Source organism: Panthera pardus, unplaced genomic scaffold (genome assembly GCF_024362965.1).
Source record: "Panthera pardus isolate Hobbes unplaced genomic scaffold, ASM2436296v1 HiC_scaffold_7, whole genome shotgun sequence".
Lineage (NCBI taxonomy): Eukaryota > Metazoa > Chordata > Mammalia > Carnivora > Felidae > Panthera > Panthera pardus.
In genome coordinates, this window is record NW_026527002.1 from 25,888,691 (window position 1) to 25,911,924 (window position 23,234).

The 23,234-nt window shown below is 38.5% G+C and overlaps 1 protein-coding gene across 5 annotated transcripts in view; it reads right to left on the minus strand.

The window, feature by feature from the left end:
- Positions 1-13,867, minus strand: part of PEX2 (peroxisomal biogenesis factor 2) — a 70,579-nt gene extending 56,712 nt beyond the window's left edge. For 2 of the 5 annotated variants that reach the window (XR_002081043.2, XR_008419908.1), the window contains exons 1-2: positions 13,104-13,867; positions 10,788-10,818 (exon numbers count right to left, since the gene is read on the minus strand). Coding sequence is in view for 1 of the 5 variants with exons in the window: in XM_019453314.2 (XP_019308859.1) it covers positions 9,736-9,754 (19 nt within the window). In the remaining 4 variants the exon portion in view is untranslated. Of the gene's footprint in view, positions 1-9,735; positions 9,796-10,787; positions 10,819-13,103 lie in introns of all 5 variants that reach the window. The other 3 variants (XM_019453314.2, XM_019453315.2, XM_019453316.2) reach the window with 3 other exon arrangements.
- Positions 13,868-23,234: the final 9,367 nt, after the last annotated feature.

Consider the following 23,234-nt stretch of genomic DNA (forward strand, 5'->3'; position numbering starts at 1 on the left):
AAGTCCTTTCAAATTCTATTTATGATTTTTACTAAAAAGATATTACATGTAATTTGCTAGGAGTTAAAGAACTGAAAGTACATCCTATAATAGAGTTTGAACCTCTTGAAAGAGGGAATATCTTTGACAATTAAAGAGGTTTGTTTGTTTTGACAATTAAAGAGGTTTTTAAGAGGGATGTTTTTAAATTACTCACAGATCCTAGATGACTCAGTGGCAGACTGCATGCTTTACAAGTTCAGGTACAGAAAACAAAAGTGCCTATTAAATAACAGGTTGTTTAGTGCTGCTTTCCTCCCAAACCAGACATTTGACAGGAATACTTCTATCCCATAAATGTCATCTGCCTTCTGGGGTGATCTCACCTTTGCCCCCTTCCTGCAGCTCCCTCAAAATTCCACAGCCCAGAGCTATGGCAGTGGGGATTTTGCTGCAAATTCTGTAAAATCCTTGCCTCATACTAGCCAGGAACTACAGGAAAAGAAGGAGGTTAGGACAGAGTTCCCTTTCTTCTCTCTATAAATCGCATCAATCTTCAAGGTCTGCTCTTTGCCCCAAATATTTTTTTAATCCATTCACTACTCTTTCCCCTGCAAGCCTCTTCCTAAATTCTGGCTGCCCTTATCTCTCTGCTGGATTACATCTAATTGGTCTATCCTACCTTTTAGCTTTTTCAGTGCATTCCCCACACTAAAGTCTTCTGAACACACAATCTTATGACCCGCAGTCATAAGGTGCCCCCTTCTCTAGTTCCCTAGTAAACATTTATGGTCTGTTCCCTCCATCTGGAACAGTATGTTCCTGTTCTTTAATTGAAAAACTCAGTTTTCAGTTTTTAAGTACTAAATTTTTAATTAATAGCGTAGGCATAACTTCCTCCTGACTCCCCAAATTTGGGTTGGTGCCTCTTCTAGTTGTTCCCTTAGCACTCTGTTCTTTCACCTTCTTGGCCTTTATGTACTATACACACACTACTTTAAAACTATTTCCTCCACTAGAGGATAAAGCCTGTTGCAAAGATTGAATCTTGTCACAGCTGAATCTTCACAACTTGCACAGTGCCCGGTACACAGGATGTAAGCTACACATGCTAGATGAATAGGATAAAGTCAGGGGTAGGTGAAGGATAGAAAAGACAAATTCCTACCCATTAGCCTTCAAAATGATTTCAAACAACCATATCCAGATTGTTGATTATTACTTATTTCAACATGGTTGTTGTACATCTGCTATTTGCCAGTTAATGTGTCAGAGCTTGTGATGTAATGGTAGAACTGACACAGTCTCAACCCTTGCGGAGGCTACAATGTAGTGTGGTGGGGGGCGGGGAAGAATGCACTATATAAAATAATAAACAGGCAATAATAGGTGCAACGAGGGATACGCAAGGGGAAATTCAAGGCATTATTCTTAACGCTAGACCTCAGGAGGTCGGAGAAGGCTTCGTGGAGAGGTACTATCTAAGTGGCTACCTGAAGGACTAGCAGTGTCAGATTGGTAGAGAACGGTGAGAATGGCATTCCAAGGAAAGGGTGAGCAGCTGCAAGGCCTGAAGGTGCAAGGACAACAGGCTGGAAAGGAAACAGGAGACCAGTGGTAAAGCCCCTAATAGCCAAGTTGGGGAAGCTGTATTTTATCAACATTATTTTATGTTCATGGGGAGTCACTGGAGAGTTTTTAGAAAAGAACTAATCAAATGTGCATTTGTGACAGCCTGTTCTGGCCATATTCACAATAGATTTGAGGGTGAAAAGACTTGAGGCTTAGAGACCAATTAAGATGACTGTTAAATGATTATTAAAGTGATCAATGAGAAAATAATGATGGTCTAAATTATAAAGATATCAGCAGGGCTGGAGAAAAATAGGTATCTTTAAAGCTACGAAGAGGCAGAACTGACACGATTTAGGGAGAAATAAGCCAAGAATAACTGAACTGAGTGGATGATAACCCAATTTGCTGAAATAGGAAACACAAGCAGTGATACAGGTTTGAAGGGAAAGGTAATGACCACAGTAGTTTTAGAGATCTGAGGCTCCGATGAGACAGCTAGAGTTTGTAGGCAGGTGTGTGGAGATATAGGAGAGACAATCTGAGTGTAGATTTTGAATGTGGGGTCCCTCTCCTAGGACTAATCTATTTTAAATCTACCTGCTCTACCTAAATGCTAAGATCAGGAAGGCAGTGAACTAAACAAGATCAGTAGATCCTGTCCATTTACAACATACTCAGCTTTCTTTGTAACAACATAATCTTACTGTCCTAGTTTTCCCGTTCCAGCTACCATGGCTGTTCAATGGTTATGTTCACTGACATCACACACACTGTGGGCTTCCAATCTTCCTATACTGTGGTCTTCACATCAGTCCTGTAGTCTCACTGTTCTTCTCTGCTAGTGGTTTCCACACTTGAGCGTTTATCATGATTGCTTGTACTTCTTAGACTACAGTGTCTCAGTTCCAGAGTTTCCGATTCAGTAGGCCTGGAACGAGAGCCAAGAATTTGCATTTCTAACCAGTTTCCTGGTGATGTTGAGAATGAGTGGGCTGGTCCATTCCAAAGCAAACTTCGTGATTTTTCTGGCACATCTATCATCCATATGGCGCCGTGCTGCCTGCCTGCCCTTTCACTCATTTCTGTTTAGTTCTCATTTCTACATCCACAGTGGATATTAGAAATCCTGCACGGTCTTTGGCTTTCCCTTTCTTTGGTTAAAGTAGACCTTGTGAAAATAGAGATCACACACTCTTATGACCATCGATATATCCTAGACCTGCTAGGTGCTTGGGATGCAGAGATAAAAAACCATCCTAGGGTGCCTGGGTGGCTCAGTTGGTTAAGTGTCCAACTCTTGATTTCGGCTGAGGTCATGATCTCACGGTTTGTGGGTTCAACCCCTGCGTTGGGCTCTGTGCTGACAGTGAGGAGCCTGCTTGGGATTCATTCATTCTCTCTCCCCCTCTCTCTCTCTCTCAAAATAAAAAAATAAACTTAAAAAAAAATTTTTTTTTTTTTAAATCCTTATTCTCACTTCAGGACCCTAACCAAGGTCTAGCAAGGGTGGCAAGCAAGTAAACAGACAACTAGGTTAGGAACAGAGGTATATGATATCACAGGTCCTCAAAGAGAATATATATAACACTTCGAAGTTATCTCAGTAGAAAAAGAATTCCAAAATTCATGCAAAAAATCATCAGTAAGATTTTTTTCACTTTTTTCTGCAGTTTACAAATTTTCTAACTTACATCAGTTATGTAATTGAGGAAAGAAACTAGAACTTAAAAAAAAAAAAAACTCGTAAGCAAAACCAAAAGTGTATTTGCCTACACTTACCAAATCACCGGTTTCTCACCTCATCATTACCTCTGGAATAAAGTACAAACTTCTCAGACCTAACCTAGTCAATTGTGTCTCCAGCTCTTTAATTCCATGCCATCCTTCAGTCCTGACTCTGTGCCTTTTCTCAGGCCCCTAAACACTTACCTTTTCTCCCAACTATCCCCGCTGCCCTCAACTCTCTGCCCTTCACATTCCAACTCTATTTCAACATTTTTTTGTGAAACTTTCAAAACTATCTCCAACTCCTATTATCACCACCTTCAACTCTGGCAGCGATGGTCTGTGCCACTCACTTGAGCCCTCAACCACCTGTCCTGTAATTTCAGTCATGTCAGTGCATCTTCTTTCCCTGAACCAGTTAAGGAAAAGTGCCTTATCTTATACTTTTTGCTCAAAGCACCCACCACCTACAAAGCGACTGATTTCTAGCTAAGTTTTCCTCATGCAAAATTCTACAATCATCCATGGTATGTGGGCATATGGCAAATGTGACTACTATAATAGTGGCTAAACTCTGCATCTTCCCCAGATTTCACCTTCTGTGGTCAGCAAGATAAGGGAAGCTCTCTTATTGTCAAATAACCCTTGAAAAGCTCTGACCTTACTGTACATGGATATAAGTCCACACTACCAGTTCCCTCCTCTTACGTCTCTCACACCCCCAAAACTGGACTGGATCGATTATTTTTTTTCAGTTGAGTATCAGATGAAATCTATGGCTTACGTTGGAGGACCGGTTGTGCCCATTTATGTAGCTTTAAATACTAGAGTCATCATCAGTTCTGCATTGTGGTTGATGAGTACGTTATTAATTATAGAGTTTACCACAAAGATGGGCTCATTGTAGCTGCTCAATAAATATTTGTTGAATCTATGTGCAATGGAATGAGCAGCTTGGTAGTTAATGAGTGTACTGACTGAATACTGTAGGAAAGCATCTAGATGAACTGGATGGTGAAGGGAGCCTTCTCTGTTCAGGTTCCTTACTTATATTTAGTGAAAAACTGGTCAGAGGGAGTGGTTTCTCAGAAGAATCATCTATTTCAAATACCTCATTTCTGGAGGAATCATACTTAACATTTAGCAAAGACAGGAATTTTTAATGGCTGCCAGAAAAGGAGACTTAACACACTCTCTAACCAATCCAATATTTAACAATCCTTATTATCGAAAAATTCTTTCTTATCCCTTCTGTTACAGTTTAACTTTTTTTTTCCCCTTTCCTCTTTTTCTCCCCAGGCCTGGCCTCATTGTAGATTAAGAACAGCTGGGCTCGATCTCCTCCCTACGTAATGGACCAAAAGACTATCATTAAACTGTTCTTCAGCCTTTGCTTTTCCAGATGAATAATTTCTCGATTTTTTTGTTTTAGGTTTTACTTTCCAACATTTTAGTCATTTTTGTGACTTCTTTTAGTTGTAAACATAGAACAGACACTGTCCGTTACACACCATAGTAAGTTCAAGTGGAATACCCCTCCCTATGCTCTACATTCCTATTTAGGCAACTGTGACAGAGTAGAAAAAAGCAGATTTAAAACCAATCAGACCTGAGCTCAAGTTCCAGCTTTGTCACTTACTTGCTATGTGATCTTAAAAAAAAAAAGTCATTACCCTCGGATTCTTCACAAAGTTGGAAATAACAGCTACCACACAAAGTTGTTGAGATTAAACCAGATAATGTTATGAAAGTGGTTTGGAAACTGGAAAGTATTATTATTACTATATTATTGCTTCTTTGGCTAGGGATGGGCATAAGAAGAAAAAGACTCTGAGTTGTTTTTGGCAAATTTATTTCAAAAGACTGAAATCTTCATTATTACTCATACTAATGCCTCAATCAACCTGTGGTAAAGGGATTTTTTTTTTTTTCCAGGAAATACTGACTACAAAATTAAAATATAATTGTGGCAGTTAAATAGTGAACCTGACATCACTATGATGTGTACGTGTATGGGGGCTAGGCGAGAAGGGGCAGGGACATGGTTCAGTGGAACTCATCACACTCTTGTATCTTATCTAAAAGGAGATGATGGAGGAGGAATTCTGAGAGAATGGGGATGGGTCCCAGCAGGACCCTCTCCCTTGGTTATTTAACCCTCATCAATATGGTAATGCCTGTCATTTGGAAGTAAGAAAACTTCAGGAATGCACACTGATTATCTGACCCTAGGGTGCTTTGCTGAATAGGACATGGTACAGGCAGTCCAGATGGGCATCCAACCTTAGTTCATCACCAACATGTGACATTCCATTCCTCTTCCTTTTGTTTCCCTTTTTGCGCAGATACAGTTATTCTAGAATGTTGGCTTTAGAGAAGGGGAAGGCCCTGGAGTAGAAGAAACTGATAAAACGGAAATAACTAGAAATTCAATTAATCTGACTATAGAATGAATCCTCTTCCCTCCACTGCTGTACAACAATTATTGTTCATAACAGGTGTGAAGCATTGCAAAATGTCATAAATACCTGTAAAAGTCACATAAAGTTATTCTCAATATAATGTAAGGAGAGTGTTTTAGTGAATCCTAATTCTCTGACAAGTGGCTCAATTTAACCAACATTTTTTGAGCACTTACCAAATGCCAGGCAATTTCCTAGGTACCAGGAATTCAATCCAAAAATTTAACTCTCAGTTAACTTCCTTTTAGTCAATCATTTTTAAAGAAATAGGATGCTACTATGATCAGGACTAGCCATTGATCTCTGAAGCAAAGAATGAATCTTGAAATGTGAAGGATCACAAAACTCTCCAGGCAGAAAAGAAAAAAAGGTCATTTAAGACACAAGAACAGGTTGTGTGCAAACCCCAGAAATGTGCAAGCCATGAAACATGGCCATAGTTTATCTGGGAGATATTGGGATGGGTTCCAACGTGAGCTGCATCCGTGGTTATTTAATTCCCATCACTGTGCTGTGCTTGTTACCTACAAGCAAAGAATCAAATCATGTGCTGTGACTAAGCACAACAAGTTGACAGGACAGACTGGCTGAAGAGTTAACCCACTGCAAAAAGCCCACTTTAAGGAAACTGCAATGATTTCATAAACATGAATAATCATTGAAGAGAAGAGACATAACAAGATATATTTTTAAAAGATTACTCTGATAGCAGAATTCAATAAGACTGAAGAAAATGAAGGCTGCAGTTCATGAAGACCAGTTCTAGGACTCCTACAACAATGCAAGGCACTTAACTGAGGTGTTAATAACTTTCTGAACAACTTAAAGTAATGAATTAAAGTAATGAAAGTTAAGAACTAATGAAAATCAAAAGAAGATTATAGCACCCCTGCATTTTTGAATCAAAAAACCCCAATCCTTTTTTGGTAAACCAATACCTTCCTGACTCTGGTATAATGATTGCCATCCACTCCTAACTAATAGCCAGTCTATTTCAGGAATTTAATTTAAGTAAGGTTTAACAATCCCCATATTATTGGGTTTTGTAGTTTAGTATCTACGTTCTCAAAAGTAGGCTCCAACTTGAATAGTTTAAAAAAAAGTACAAAACAATCTTTTTTTTTTTTTTTTTTAAAAGCTGGGATTGTTCAGCATTGAAACAAACACCATCAGATTTAATTCAAATTGATTTTTCCAAAATGCTAAAAACAGGCAATACCTTTTCCTATTCTACATGAAATTTCATTCTTCTAATACACAATTCTATAACTCCCTTCCCAATCCCCACCTCCCAAACCATACTAATTTAAGATCTAAAGGGCCAACCAGGGGGATATATTTATGGTCATGCAAAGAGACTTTTAAAAATAATTAGAAGTATAATTGGCACTAAACAATATGTGTCTAGTGAAGGACACTACTATGTTAAGAGTATGTGAAAAAGACGCTCAAGGCAAAGTATAGCATCTACAGGTTAGTGTGATTAACCTGTCACATACATATGTTTAAGACAAAATGATCTAAAAAAAAAAAAGACAAATTGATCTAACACTAAAAACTATTAAAAAGGTCTCCTGCTAACATTTTATCACTAGACAAGTCACACTGCTTTTCTTTCACAGAAAAAAGAAAAAAACCCGAAATTCATTTACTAAGAGCTTATCCCTTAAATAACTACTCTTTTCCTTTTATGCTTTCCATTCCCCCAAATAAAACTTTGCATCTATATCACATTCCAAACCCAAATCAAATGATTGCATCTCACTAAAGAAGGAAGAATTTTCCAGGATGTATTTCAGAGCTTTCATTGAGTATAGTACAAATTATGAATGAATATATTTTATTTAAAACATGTTATTGACAGAAATCTATCAATAATAATGTGGGTATTGTCAAGGGCTTGTCAATATTAATGTAATTATGATTAAGGGGATAACATGGATTTTTAGCTATAATACCAAGTAACATCTCCTACATTGCTGCTATCAATATACACATTATTATTGACCTGTTCCGAGACTCTCAGTACTAGATGTATTACCATTAGGCATATTTGTCAATGCATGCTGCCTACAAAAATTCTACATTTAAATTTACAGTCCTGTAAACTCTGTCAGCAGAAACATGTGATTCCCAAGTAATCTCTAAGGTATCAAACCATCTGTGCAACCACTGCCAGGCCATCCTTTCCCAGATCCACAACAATCAACTAATTTTTAGTATGACAATGTCACTGCCACTCTATCCCAAAGGTTCTAGTAATCAAAATGGATGAGACAATACATTCATTTTTCCTTTTAGGTTTGAAAAAATTTTAAATGAATGGTTTCATATTATGAGGTTATGTGAATAAAGTCCTATAACTGGAGATCTTAAGCTTTGAACCTACACCTTACTATTTTATTTCCTTTGTGTAGTCAGATAGATTTACTGTCCATTGTATTGAAATCAATACTAATAAGTGGGACATGCATCAAAGAGGGATTTAACAGGACACCGATTCCCAGAGCACATTTCAAACACAAGCAAAAGAGAAAAAGCTATGACTGAGATCCATTAGGACACTGCGACCTCTGGCACTGTGAATAGGCCTAGAAGTCAACAACAAGAAGTTCAAATCCCACTTCTGCCACAGGCTTGCTAAATGACTTGTCACTATTCTGTTGTTCCTCTCTTTCATCAAATATAAACTAAGTTTCGATAGTTTATAGATATCCAATGCTACAAATTCCAATTGTACTCTTTCGGGTATGGACAAGACATGTGAAATTTTAAAATTCTGTTGTGGACACTAAATTCTTCTAAATTACTTTTAAATGTAACCCTCATCAAAATCCAAACAGGATTTTTCTTTTGGGGAGTGGTAGTGAGTACTCAACAAAATGTTTCCAAAATGTATCTGAAGGATAAACTCCAAAATAGCATAAATTGCTCAAAAAGATGAACAACTTGCCCTAGCAGATGAGAATATATATATATATACACATATATGTATATATACACACACACTATATATGTATACATATATGCTATATATACATATATATACATATTATACATTACACACACATATATATATATATATTTTTAATTCAGAAAGAAAAGGAAACTCAACTCAAATACTACAATCTTCAAGACTACAGTGAGTCTTACACAATTGAGCATTCTCCCTATTATATTTATGATGTACTTATTCAAGTACCTAAAACAAACAGAAAAGTTTCCCTCTGGTTTTTTCAAACCTTAAAACAGAATTTCCAATACGTTGGCCTAGCTTTACAAATACATTTTTAAGAGAAAAGCATGGCACTCATAATCTTTTCTTTCAGAAAGTTGATACTTCTGAGTCTTTAAGAGAGAAAGCATGTTGTGAAAATAAAGAGCAGATGTTTGACTGAATATGGGGAAAGAGAGTTCAACTGGTTCTGATTAGTTCTGTATTTTAGCCCAGGTTCATCAACAGGCTGTGTGCCTCTGGACAAGTCATTTTACCACACTATACTCTCTAGCAGTTAAAAGATATAAAAATCAATTTAAAAAATTAACTATGAAAAGTTTACCTATTTAGAATCCTCATAGGGACTGTTTTAGGAAAGTTTGGAAGAGGAAGAAAAAAAAAAAAAAGGACAGCCGTTTCCAACTGCGGAAATGGTAATGTTGGACATGAGTTTGAAAAAGGCTAGAGAAAGTAGAGAAATCAAAACAGAACATGTGAGACAAAGACACTATCATAGAGAAGAAAACCAGCAAAGCATTATGGAAGATACTCCCTACCAATTTATGAGTTTACGACTGTAGTAAATATATACCATTTACCAGTTATCAAGTGCTAATAAGGAACTATCATGGCTAAGTATCCTTTGAAAAAATAAATATTAAATAACTTCATCCTTGCAATATTAATCAAAGAGGTTCTTTTATCATTTATGTTTTAAAAAAAGGAAACTGAAGCACAGAGAGAAAGAGATTTGCTGACTTGTGTAAAATCACACACCTAGAAGTGGCAGAACCATGCTCTGAACTAGTGTCTTCGACTGACAAGGTGGTGACGGGCCTAAAAGATGAACATAAACACTTCAGGAGCACAACACGACATACAAATAGGGCTATTTTAAAGGCTAAGCACTATTAAGAGTGTAGGCATGAACTACAGCAGAAATTACAATCCAAGGATAAACAAAGAGCCACATGAAACACATGAAGCAACTAGGTCTTTAGTATGCTATAAAATTAGAAAAAGGCTTTAGAACCTAAGAAGAGAATTTTAAATGACTTTCATATTACTGGCATACATGTTTAATTGCATATTTTATGGCATTCAAGACAATATGGAAATATCCACAAAGCAGAAGAGGTATTGTTAGCGATGGAAAAGGAAGAAGTATCACGTGATACATTATTATGTGCAAGGCATTATGTTTTCTTTACATTATCTCATATAATCCTTATCACACAGTAAGTACTATCACGTCCATCTTAAGAAGACAAAAGTTAGGCTTGAGAAGATTAAGCACCTGTTTAAGGTCAGACTGACAATCAGGAAATTTCTGGTAAACACTAGAGAAACTGTGGAACACACAAAGGGAGTTAGTGGGAGTTAGTAAGTAGTATGGATTCAATCCCGCAGAGCTCAAAGCTAATTTTTTTCCCCTCATGATCATTCACAAGACCAGACTGCTAGTCAAGCTCTCAGGACTGTAAAATGGGGAAAGAAAGTAAAGGAACGTAGTAAAGTTGCCTGTGTTGCCTGGGATGCATCTTGTCTACATTCTCTCTCCCTGACCCTGTACATGTGGTCAGAGAACCATTCAAAGAGACTGAAAGTCAAATCTGAACAAAGGGAATATGTGGGTGAAAAAAATGAGGCGTGAACATTCATTTAACTGTTATGAACACACACTATATGCAAAGTAGAGGCAATGCCAATTCATCTATTACTAGAAGGGAACGGTTATGCATAATCAAAACAGAACTACTCTACAGCTCTTGGGTATTTTTGTTTTAACCGTAAGAGGAAAACACAGATTGGATGGAATTTTATCTCACCTTATTGACAGGCAGTTAAGAAGGAAGAGCTCTGAAAAAAAACAAAAAAGGAAAATATATTAAAAGAATAGAAAGCAACACAGAAAAGGGCATTTTGATTTTATAGACGGTAAAGGTTGAAAAGTTGATGAACAGTGCACAATGGGAAGAAGAGTGTGTGCTAGACATCTTTTCCCTGCCTCCACCTCCATGTAGAGAAATGACAGTGCTGGTATTTGCAGTGCCAGGATTACATGGGGCAAATGGAGCAGGACAGAGCTTTTCTCCAGAGGTTTCTTCCACATTCCAAAGGAACTGAAGAGGAACATGGTATGTTTAGAAACTGCTGTCATTTCACAGGAAAGAGATAAAGGGGACATCCAATTTGCTTCTAAGTTGCCCAAGATAATCAAGGGAGGAAAAAAAGGAGCAAGTGATTCAGAGCAGAACTTTTGTCCAGAAATAAAGATTGTGCATATGCCATACATTTCCTTGTGCAACAGGAACCTGAGCACAGTGGAGTGCAAGAGAGAAAGACACTTTAAAATTACGTGACGCTCTGAGGAAAACACGGGGTTAGGACTCAAAACATAAACTTATTCATAAAAAATTGGTATTACAATACAAGGGTAGGAGGAAGAGAGAAAAATAAAGAATTATGATTCTGATCATGAAGAATTAAATTTGAAATTTGTACTTACTAAACAATGAGACAACAGAGAGGTTCGAGGCTTTCAGTAATGAATTAACCATGAATTTATCTTTTACTATTTAAAAAACTGTACAAATCGAATGAATGCACATTGGATACAAATGAATAACTACCCTAAGAAACAGAATCTTAATGCTAGAAGGAAACGCAGATCATCTCCTCAAAGACATGAATTTAATTTTCTTAACAGAAAACACTTTTTCAAGCAACACATAAAATAGCTGCTCTTGTAAAATATGGCTGAGAGTCGGCTTGCTTTGTTTCTCCCCTGCGTGGTTCCAGGAAATTTCTACAGGAATTCTACAGAACAGATTTAAAACCACAGATTGACTGACACTCCTAATTTCTAAAAATGAAGAGAATAAGACCACAAGGTAGGGTGGGTCGAACAAAACCAGAGTCAGGACTAGCATTCAATTCTTTTGACTTAGTCTAGCATTCTCTTTACTATGTCCTGTTACTTCCATTTTCTTCCTTTTTTTTAAGGGAGGGGAATACAGATATAGATATAGATACAGATACATATTATATATTACATATGTATCTATAATATGTATCTATATTATATATATATGTAATATATACTCCGTATATATAAAAGCCCTTTTTTTGACTTTGTAAATAATTCCATTACCTCTTTTCTTTGCAATCTCCTTCTGACTCAAGATCATTAAACCCTAATGTTTCTGGATACAAGTAATTGAAAATATGGGCAGATCAGAGAGAAGATAAAGTGAAAAAGAAGTCTGCCATCCCAAGTTTATTTTTTTCAGGTTTAACTAAAGTTAATGTATTAGGGGAAGATGTTTAGACTGCAAATTGTAGTGTGGATAAAGTCTCAATCTCCCTGTAACTGCTTGTAATTGTTAAGGTAAAAAATTCTCAAGGGGCATCAAGACTACCAGAACGTGTTAGATGTGAACAGTCAACAACACAACTTGGTCTCGTGAAAAGCCCTTTCACTAAATGTGATGTTTTAGAAAATGGGACCTAAAGAAATAAGTAAAGAAACAATGACTTTTATTTTAAAATACCAGAAGAAAAATGTCAATTATTCTCACAGTTATCAGAAATCAATGTTAAATATAAGAAACTCATTGCAAGCAATTACGCAAGACCATTTGAGCCAGCTCTTCCTCAAGAAAATTAAAACTAGTTCTAAGTTCACAGGCTTTCAAAAATGTTAGAAACTTAAGCATACTCAACTTATTTTTGTACCAAATATAACACTTTACATGAGCCATCCGATATTAAGTAGTTTGAACACTGCATAATTCTTAAGCCATTCATAAGGAATTAAACCTCACCAACGCCAAATGCGCGGTGATTTCGAAGTGTCTTAGTCACCTCGAGGAAGGCACAGGAACTCAAGTCTAGCAGTGTTTTTATTTTATTTTTTTTCTTTTTAATGGTGCGATTCTAAGATCATTTTTAGGAGCTCGGGATTGCTTCATTGCCTTTCCCAAAAATCACACTTTGATTTGCTTTTTCCAGGAAGACAGGAAGCCAATAAACGGGGAAACTGAAGCTAAGGGCGACAGCGACAAGGTCGTGAAACTCCACGCCCTCCCAGCTGTAACCAAGACCTCCGGTTTGCACTCCGGTTCTCTCCGGCAGACACTGACCTTACGAGTCTGAGAAACGCCCCCGTTCCACGTAACTTTTTCTGAAACATTCTCTGGGAAGCCTGACTTCTGCTAGCAGAACCTGGATTACCCAGGCTTCCGGAACTCGCGGGCTTCCGGAGCGACGCAGGACCCGGAAGTGTCTGAGAAAAAAGAGGAAATTAAACAAGGAGAACTAAGCTTTAGAGCGGTGCGGAAGGCCGGGGAGGGCCCAGCAACAGCGAACGCCGGCGAACCGAAGGGCCGAAGGGCCGAAGAGCCGAAGAGCCGAAGAAGACACCCGCGCGCGGTGATTGGTCGGCTGGCCATTCGGAGAAAAACGTATCTGATTGGCAGGACAGTCGCGAGCCCGTCAGCCCCGGGTCGGGGCCTCGTGGGTGAAGAGACCGCTGTGTCAAGAGGCCGCGGAGGAGTCGGCGCTCTCCGAGGGCAGGATTTCCCTGTCCTCGGACGCCGCGGCGTGCCGCCGGACAAGCGCCGCCGAGTGGCAGCGGGGCGCCTCCGCGCCTGCCGGGCTCTGGCTAGCCCAGGGTGGAGGGCTCGCTGCGGGATGGCCTCTTGGGGAGGAAAGTCCCGAGACGGGGTGGGCGGGGGCGGCAGCTTCGGGGCTGGGGCAGATTTGTGGCGCGTGCGTGCCGAGGGTGGGTAGCGTGTTGACCCCTGCAGGCTTAGGAAGGCCGGGAACCCCGTCTCGTTGGCCGTCAGTCCTGCGCAGCCGCGGCCCGAGAGGCCCTGCCGGCGGGCCGGGCGCGCTCGCGCTCTCCGAGGGGGAGCGAGCACCTGGCCGCGGGGTCCGTCTGAAACATCCAGGAGCTCTGAGAACCGCGGAAAGGCGAGGTCGCCCACCCCTGGGTAGCTGAGTTTGACTTTCTAAGACTAGGGCCTGAGGGAAGGTATTTTTTGAGCTTCACCAGGCAGTTATGTGTAGCTGCGTGAATTTCCACTGCCTACCGATTCTGTGGTGTGGATAGCAATGTCTCGGCTGGAGGGTTTGCTTTAGCTGAAGACAGGTAGGTGAACCTTCCTGCACATAGTAGGTCTTAAGTACGTTTCAGTTGTTGCCTCACCTCTCTTCCCCAGGAGCACACACTCCCACGACAACTGTATTGTGACATGTTGGAGAGCTTACCCTGTAAAGGAGCGTTACAAGAAAGATTTTTATTTTTTTTTTAAATAACTTTTCTGTGAAACAGGCATTACTCAGGATGAAACGTGGACAAAAGAACGTTTATTAACGGATTTTAATAGTGTTCACATTCATCTTTGCATTCAAGATGTACAATTTAACATCATTTATACCGGCAATATTTATTGTCTTCCATACACTAAGGAGATCTCGGAAAAAAAACAGTCCTAAGGAGGATGATGTTGATGGTTTCCTGAATTAGTTAAAACAAAACAAAGAAAAAAAAGTCCTTTCTAACACATAAACCAACAGTACAGATGAGATCGAGTAGGAGCTGCAAGTTCACAGGGTATGCAGCTCACTTAGGCATAGGAGGGGAGGTTTTTCTAGAGCCAATGTTTTCTTGGCCAATGTAGTTGCTCCCAGCCACCTGAAATGCGGGTAGGTCGAATGGAGGTCTGTGTAAAATGCACCCGGGATTTCTAGGTTCTAGGATGAAAAGGAAAGGATGTAAACTGTTTCAGTTTATGCTGATTACATGTTGAAATGAGAATGTGTGTGAAAATTTAAAATTACATATGTTCCCTGTGTTATGTTTATGTTGAATGGTGCTGTTCTGGAGGATAAGAAAGTCTTTTTCAAGAAGACCAAGGCTTTCATTTAGCACCTGTGAAGGAAGACAACCATGTTGTACTTCTCAGGTAGACCAGCAGATACACTGTGCTTCATTGAATTTTTGTGGAAATGGGAAAAACATACACCCCCCCCCCCCCCCCCCCATAATATGGATGACATGTTCAGAGCAGGTTCTAATTCATGGAACTTTATGTATGTCATGTGAACATCGCATGAGCTGTTAATAATACATATATGTACAAGCTATCAAGATACTTGAATTATATTTACTGAATCTGATTAAGGATATAAAACTGTAGAACATGTAAGATTTTTGTTGAAAATGTTTAAAATAAGCTCCAATTTGTATCATTTAACCTCTAGATATAGTATACCTCTTTAATTTGCCAGGGAGCTAGTAAGCTGAGGTTTCAGGGAAGCTTTATTTCCCACTTTCTATACTTGCTTTAAAAATATATTTGTTTTTCATTCATTTATTTACCAGAATCCTGCTGGGGGCCAGGAGTTTTGCTAAGCAGTTTTCATATAAAGGTGAACACCCAGACATGGCCCTTACTTTCTTGGAGCTAATGAGTACCAATTCAGAGACAGTGAAAAATTAGATAACCCAGGCATAGTGTATTTGGCATGTAAGTGTTTTACCTCTGTAAATTCAGCATGTTAATTGTTTAAACCTAGAATTTATAAATCCCTGCCAACATGTTAATGAAGACTCTTATTAGGATTTGGCTATGGGCTTAAAATGTATTAGTAAAAAATCAAAGTGTAATGAATTCATCCATTAATTATGAGAACTTAAGAAAAAAATAGAATATTTCTTTAAATATAAAGAGAAGATGAAAAGAATTATAATATCATCTTATTTATGACTTTCTTCTAGCCTTTCAGGAACTTTTAGGTTCTAAGGAATTTAATAATAGAAATGTAAAGGAGACATTGATTTATGCCCCTAACAGTTTAAAATTGCTGACTTTAAAAAGTTAAATCCATTTTAGCATATTACATAGTTCTTAAATCAATATTTTTGAGTCTTTTAAGAAAAAGTTAAGCATGGATCTTATGTTTACTACTGCTGCTGTAACAATTGCCACAAAGTTAGCAGCTCAAAACCACACCAATGTATGGTCAAACAGTTCTGTAGTCACAGGTCCATCTCAGATCTCACTGGGCCAAAATCAGTTTATCCACAGGTCTGTGTTTCTTCCTATAAGGTATAGGGAAGAATTTGGTGTTTTGTTCATTCAGGTTGGCCGAATTCAATTCCTTGCTGTGGTAGGTTCCTGGTTCATTGCTGGCTGTCAGCTGATGACATGTTCCCAGCTTCTGTAAGCCATCCGTGTTCTTTGGGTTGTGGTCATTTCTCTCCCTCTTCAAAGCCAGCACTGCTGGTTTGGAAGCCTCTCCTCCTTCTGATTTGTTACCTTTTCTTACGTTGCTCTCTCTCTAATTGCCGTCTTTTAAGAATCTAATTAGATTGGGCTACCTAGATAATCTTGGATAATCTCTCCATCTCAAGGTCCATAACCTCAATCACACCGGGCAAGTCCCTTTTGCCATTGTTTGGTGGCATATTTATAGGTGCCAGGGATTAGGGCATGGACATTTTGGGGGCCATTATTCTGCCTACTGCAGGTCTTAACTGGGGCCATGCAGTATATACAGCATTACTTACCAGTATTCTCAGCATTTAGGATTGAATAATGTTACTAATGACAGGTAAATTTTATGGGATGTGTAATATGTTCTAGGCACTACTCTAAACTTTTTCTGCATTTACTCATTTAGGCCTCAGAAATGCCCTAGGAGACATGCACTATTATTATCCCCATTTTTAGATAGGAAAACAGTTGTGGAGTGAGGACGTCACTTGTGTAATGTCTCATCTCACAGCTGTTAAGTGGTGAAATGAGGATTTGAACTTACACAGTCTGGTCCAGAGCCTCTTTGTGCTTTGAACCACAACACAGTAAAAATAATTTCTGAATGTCTGCATTTACTAAACATGCTTAGTGATATAATAATGAGCGCAGGATTTCATGTCACAATGTCTGGATTCAAATTCTACCCTTAGTGGTTACTGGATGACCCTGGACAAGTTACTCAACCTCTGTGCATCTCACTTAACAATAAACTGAATTAATAATAATGCTTGAGAATTAAATGAGGCCCTATATGTGAAATACTTAGAACAGCACCTCCACATAATAAGCTATTGCTAGCTATAATTATTGGTGACAATTCAACTTCTTTTTTTTTTTAAGTGTATTTATTTGAGAGAGAGGGGATGCGTGCACCGTGCACATGCACATGAATGACCGAGAGGCAAAGAGAAAGGGGGGGTGGGGGGGTGTGGAGAGAGATAATCCTAAGCAGGCTCCACACTGTCAGCACAGAGCCCCATGCAGGGCTCAATCTAACAAACTATAAGTTAATGACATGAGCCTAAATCAAGAGTCAGATGCTGAACCCACTGAGCCACCCAGGAGCCCTGACAATTTCAACCTAAAAACAGTAGTTCACTGTAACAAGAAATGTTTCCTTTAGGTAACTTGAATCTCTTTATGAAATGCAATTTTTTAAATTTCATTAAAATAAAAAAAATATAATTAAACGTTTTCTTTTAATATACCTCTGTGCTATCTCCTTTCTCAGCCACTGATTTCTCCCCACTCCAGTCTAGATTGCATCTTTCTAGCACTGTTATTTTCTGGCATTATCTGATTGTACACTTTAAACACTTTGTCCAGACTCTGCTTGCCCAGGTTAATGTCCAAATGACTTAGAAAGGCAGCAGACACAAACTTGAAATTTTCCCTCTTGCCATTCCTCTGCCTACTACTTACACAGCCATCATTGCTAACTTCTCACTGTTCTCTTTTGCTATTTCTCAAGGGAGGCCTGTGGCATATCCTGGGCCCCTGGCCATAAGGTCTTCTAATACCACTCCAAACCTCACCCTGTCTTCTAATAATCTCTGCTGCCATTGCGGTAATTCAAGCCCTCATCATCTCTGCACTTTAAGTCATCTCCCAGCAGATCTGTGGCTTCCAGCCCTACGTCCCTTCAGGCTTACTACTCTCTTCCCTACTCACTTAGAGTCATCTTTCTAAAGTACTCAACTCCGCGTGTTACTCTGTTGCTCTCCTTCTTCAAACCCTTCAGTGTCTCCCCCATACCCCTGTTCCTGCAAATATTCCTTTTTCTATGTCTCTTAACACCAGTTTGGTGCTTCTACTGTAGCATTTAAGGTATCACAATTGTTTATTTAAGCACTTTACTTCTAAATCATGAAACTCATTGACAGGGAATAGGAGATGGTTTTGCTTGAATGAATATATTATTTTGTCATTATCTATTTACATGTCTGTCTCTTGTCACTAAACTGAGTTCTTGAAGGGGAGGCTCATTGTTTTATCTATTTCTTTAGAGGAGGTGGTTAGTAATTGTTGAATGGATACAAAGGGAAAAGAATTCAGAAAACATACAATTGAAAAATTCTGCCTAAGCCTAAAACAGCGTATAAAGCAACTTACTGGGAATATATAAGGTTATGATTTTAGAAGAAACATAACTGGTGGTTAAAACATGGACTCTGGAGCCAGAGTCCCTAGCTTTGATTTGTGGCTCTACCACTTACTCCCTATATACTCTTGGGCATCTAGTGAACCCTGTATCTTCTTGGTAAAACAGGGATGGCGATAGTAACCATCTCTTGGGGTTAGAAGATCAATGATTTAATGTTTCTAAAGTGTCTATAATAGTGTCTACCACATAGTAAATATTCTAGAAATGTTTTCAGAATAAATACCATAGTTTATATTCTCACTGCTTTTGATAATAGCTAATCTCTTTATAATACAGTGATTTAAAAAAATGTAGCCCAGAGTTTTCTGATTGTGATGTTTAGAGATTTTTTAACTTTCAATGATTTTTAATATCTTACCTTATAGAATGACCATATATATTCATTAACCATTTAGAGATCACTGTGTATGATTCCTCTCATGAATACTTCACATATTTTCTCTTTGTATTATTTTTCTGTGACCTGCTATAATGTAACAAACTATCACAAACTCATGCCTTAAAATAATATACATTTATTATCTTATGGTTCAGTAGATCCAAAATCCAACACTAATCTCACCAGGCTAAGATCAAGTTGTCAGCAGAACTGCATTCCTTTCTTGAGACTCTCAGATAGAGAGTCTTTTTCTTGTCTTTTCCAGCTAGTAAGGGAATGTCCTCATTCATTAGCTAGTGGTCCTTTTTCTCCACCTTCAAAGCCACCAGTGTTGTATCTCTGACCAATCTGCAGTCGAACCTCTTTCTCTGACTGCAGACAGGGAAGTCTCTCTGCTTTTAAGGATTTCTGTGGTAAGAATTAGGTCCACATGGATAATCTGGGGCAATCTCCCATCTCAAGGTCTTTAAGTTAATTACATTTGCAAAGTCCTATGTTTTGCCATGTAATTTATTCACAGGTTCTGGGGGCAGGGGTTCAGGTAAAGGCATTTTTAGGGGACCATTATTCTGCCTACCATACCCTTGTACTGTAAAATGAATTACTGCTAAAGGGTATATAGGTTGTACTTTCTGAAAACGGAGACAGTATTAACTAAAATGTGAGCAGTTGTGTTGGTATCATTTATCATTTATTCCTCAGTGGTTGGTGAGAGCCATATCTGCTTAGCAGAGTTTTAAGGTACTGCGGTATCACTGATCAATGTCCTTGTTTTCAAGGACTTTTATTTAGTAAGTAAACTCATATATTTGAATATCTGCTAGAGGCTAAGCACTCTATAATGCATTTCAGATACATTAGTCCCATTTAATTTCCACAGTAACTTTATAACATATGGTAGGCAGCCTTAAGATGACCCTCGATGATCCCGACCACTAGCATTCATGACCTTGGGTAATCTGTTTCTTTGAATGTGGGCTGGACCTGTGGACTCTTAATAAATGAGAGCTCTCAATAAATGGAGCAGGACGATGGCAATAAGATATTATTTTGGGGATTAGGTTACAGAGCAGTGAGTTCTGTCTTGCTTATAGGCTGTTTCCCTTTCACCAGCTTGTTTTGATGAACAAAGCTACAGTGTGGTATATTGCCTGATAGTGAGGCTAACATGTCGAGGAACCAAGGGTGCCCTCCAGCCAATAGGCAGGAAGTAACCAAGGCCTTTGGTCCAATAGCATGTGAGTAACTGAATTCTACTAAGAACCAGAGCATAAATTTAGAAGTGGACCTTCTTTAATTGAGCCTGGAGATGACAGCAACCCCAGTGAACACTTTGATTGCAGGCTGGTGCGATGGGCCCGAGCCAGAGAGCACTGCTACACCATCCCCAGATTCCTGACCTGGGGAACATATGTGATAAGAAATATTTCTTTAAGCCATTAAGTTTTGGGGTAATTTGTTATGCATCAATACATAACTGTACTAAGATATTAATACTGTTTTAGTACAGATGCGGAAAAAAGAATTGACATGATAAGGTAACTTTGTAGGTCTCCCTGTTGTTAATGAAAGCTCTTTTTACCACAAATAATGATGATGATAACATTACAGTTAGAATATTGGTAGTAACTTACATTTATTGAGTACTCACTAGATGTTAGGCACATCTAGTGTGCCTAAAATAATTTTTTGTATGTCTTCTTACATTATTACATCAACTCTATGAGATAGGTACTATGATTATCTCATTTTATAACTAATGAGATTGGATCATGGAGGGGTTCAAGGACACCCCAAGATCCCCAGTTAACATTTTGGTAGAATGTGAACCCAGGTCATATGACTCTAGAATTTTCACTCTTAACCATGGTACTACAGATCCTCAACTTCCAATAGAGATCTGTCCTGATAAAAACATTGTAAGTTTCAATTATCCTAAGTCAAAGATGCATTTAATACATGTAACCTACCAAACATCATAGCTTTGCCTAGCCTGCCTTAAATGTGTCCAGCCCACAGTTAGGCAAAATCATCCAACACAAAGTCTGTTTTATAATGAAGTATGGAGGCGCCTGGGTGGCTCAGTCAATTAAGCCTCCGACTTCGGCTCAGGTCATGGTCTCGCGGTTGGTGGGTTTGAGCCCCGCATCGGGCTCTGTGCTGACAGCTCGGAGCCTGGAACCTGCTTCAGATTCTGTGTCTCCCTCTCTCTCTCTGCCCCTCCCCTACTTGTGCTCTATCTCTCTCTGTCTCTCAAAAATAAATAAATGTAAACAAAAAATTTAAAATGAAGTATGGATATCTCATATAATTTATTGAATACTGTATTGAAAGTGAACAACAGAATGGTTGGGTGGGTGTAGAATGGTCACAGGTGTGTTGACTGTTTACCCTCGTGATTCCCTGACTGACTGGGAGCTGTGACTCACTGCTGCTGCCCAGCTTCATGAAAGAGGATTGTACTTTAGGTCACCAGCCCAGGGAAACATCCAAATTCAAAATTCGAACTATGGTTTCTACTGAATGTCTAATGCTGTCCCACCATCATGAAGTCAAAACTTGTAAGTTTGAACTGTTGTGAGTCAGGGACTGTTTATAAATTATTCCTTCAAGATCTGTGTTATAAGGCAAAAGGCTATGGATGTAGCAGGAAGAGAGGGAAGGGCTCCAAGGGCTTATCAGCAGTGAGGTTAATCCTGATCAGGGTGCTAGGAAACAGTAGGCTGCTGGGGAGCCATCTGATCTGACTCCTGTAGGCTGGGTAGGATTTAGGCTTGTGGCTGTTAGAGGAAGGAGTATATCAGTTGAGCAAAAGAGGTGGAAAAGCATGAGACAGATGAGAAAACACCACCAGAGTGTCTAGAGCTGAGGCAGGATGAGGAGTAGTGGGAGATAAATTAGAAAGGTAATTTGGAGCCTGCTTACAGTTATGTAAAAGATTATGAATATTTTCTGTAAAAGAATGATTCTTGAGGTTTTTGATTAGTAGTTGAAATCAACTACACTTTAGTTTAAACTATACAACCGAACTATTATAGAGATAATATGCTGTTGAGTTTGAAATCCGGAGAATCTGATTGGATTGTATGAAAAAAGGAAATTTAGTTCCAATGAAATGAAAAAAAAAAAAAATAGGAATGCACACAGAACATTTTGGGTGATTAAATTTCTTAACACATTCAAATATGTGTTCAGTTTGTATTTGGTTTCAGTAAAACTGCATGAATATCAACATTTGCAAACCTTTTTATTCCCTTGTAAAAATAAAACTGTTAGTGGTTACATTCAAAGCACGTTAAGTATTTCACTAAAAATAGAGCACATAGAAATAAAAAAAAAAAAAAGGGTCATTATGATTGTGTTTTCAATTACCTGGGAGTGGACCTTAAAAACAGTACTATGGAAGAAAGTCATATAAAACACGGCTGAAAATATTATTCTCTCTTTTTCTCAAAACATCATTCAAGTTCACTAGATGGAAATTTAATTTTGTGAGATGTCTGTACTGTTCAAATTTGTTTATAGTGTGAGCTTTCAATTTAGACAATTTATCATTACTTGGAGAGAAACTTTTTCTCTTAAGCCAGATTGAGTTTCCTTTCCAGGGAATAGATGAATCCAGGAAAAATGTTTCCATAGCTCATACCTAGCCAAAAGCAGTGGCCATGGAGGAACGGACTGCTCATTGAATAATGACAAAAGGAAAATATGTGTTCTCTTTCCACATAGTCTCTTGGTGTCCTTGACATGTCTCAGAACTCTCCAATCCATAGATTCAAGAAGATTACATTTTGATTCTTAAATTTTGGGGTTGAACTTCTGCTTCACAACAGTATTAAGCAGGTGACTGCAAATATGAAAAGCATAGAGAGACCTGGCTTTGATTTGTCTCTGACAGTTGTGTGACCTTTGGATGGTCTCTTAACTGTCATGAGTCTCAGTTTCTTAATCTCTCATCTGTTTGACATGTCCTCTAAGATTTCTTTTTGTTTTAATGGATTAGGATTCGGAAGGACAGTTCTGTATGCCTGCAGTTTCAAGCCAGTTCTACACTTAAACATGGAGGCCTCTATGCTGCTCCGTGTATTTTTTGAAGCCATCTTTTCTATGTCTGCAAATTTTCTGCAATAACATAATTACATCCATAAGAGAGGCTAAGTCCTAAATTCTTAGCCTAGTCCCAATTTGGCTCCTCTTGTTATTTTTGATCTCATAATTTAGGAGAGGATACTCCCTCTACCTCTCAGGCAGACAAATTCTATACCAGCCCTAGAGGAATAAGCTTGAAGTCATTTCCTTGTAAAATCTCTCCCTTTTCTTCATCTATTTGAGTATTTGTACTGTATATCTTACTCCTATAACAGAGGAAGTCAGGAAAAGAAAAAAATATGGCAATAATTCAACC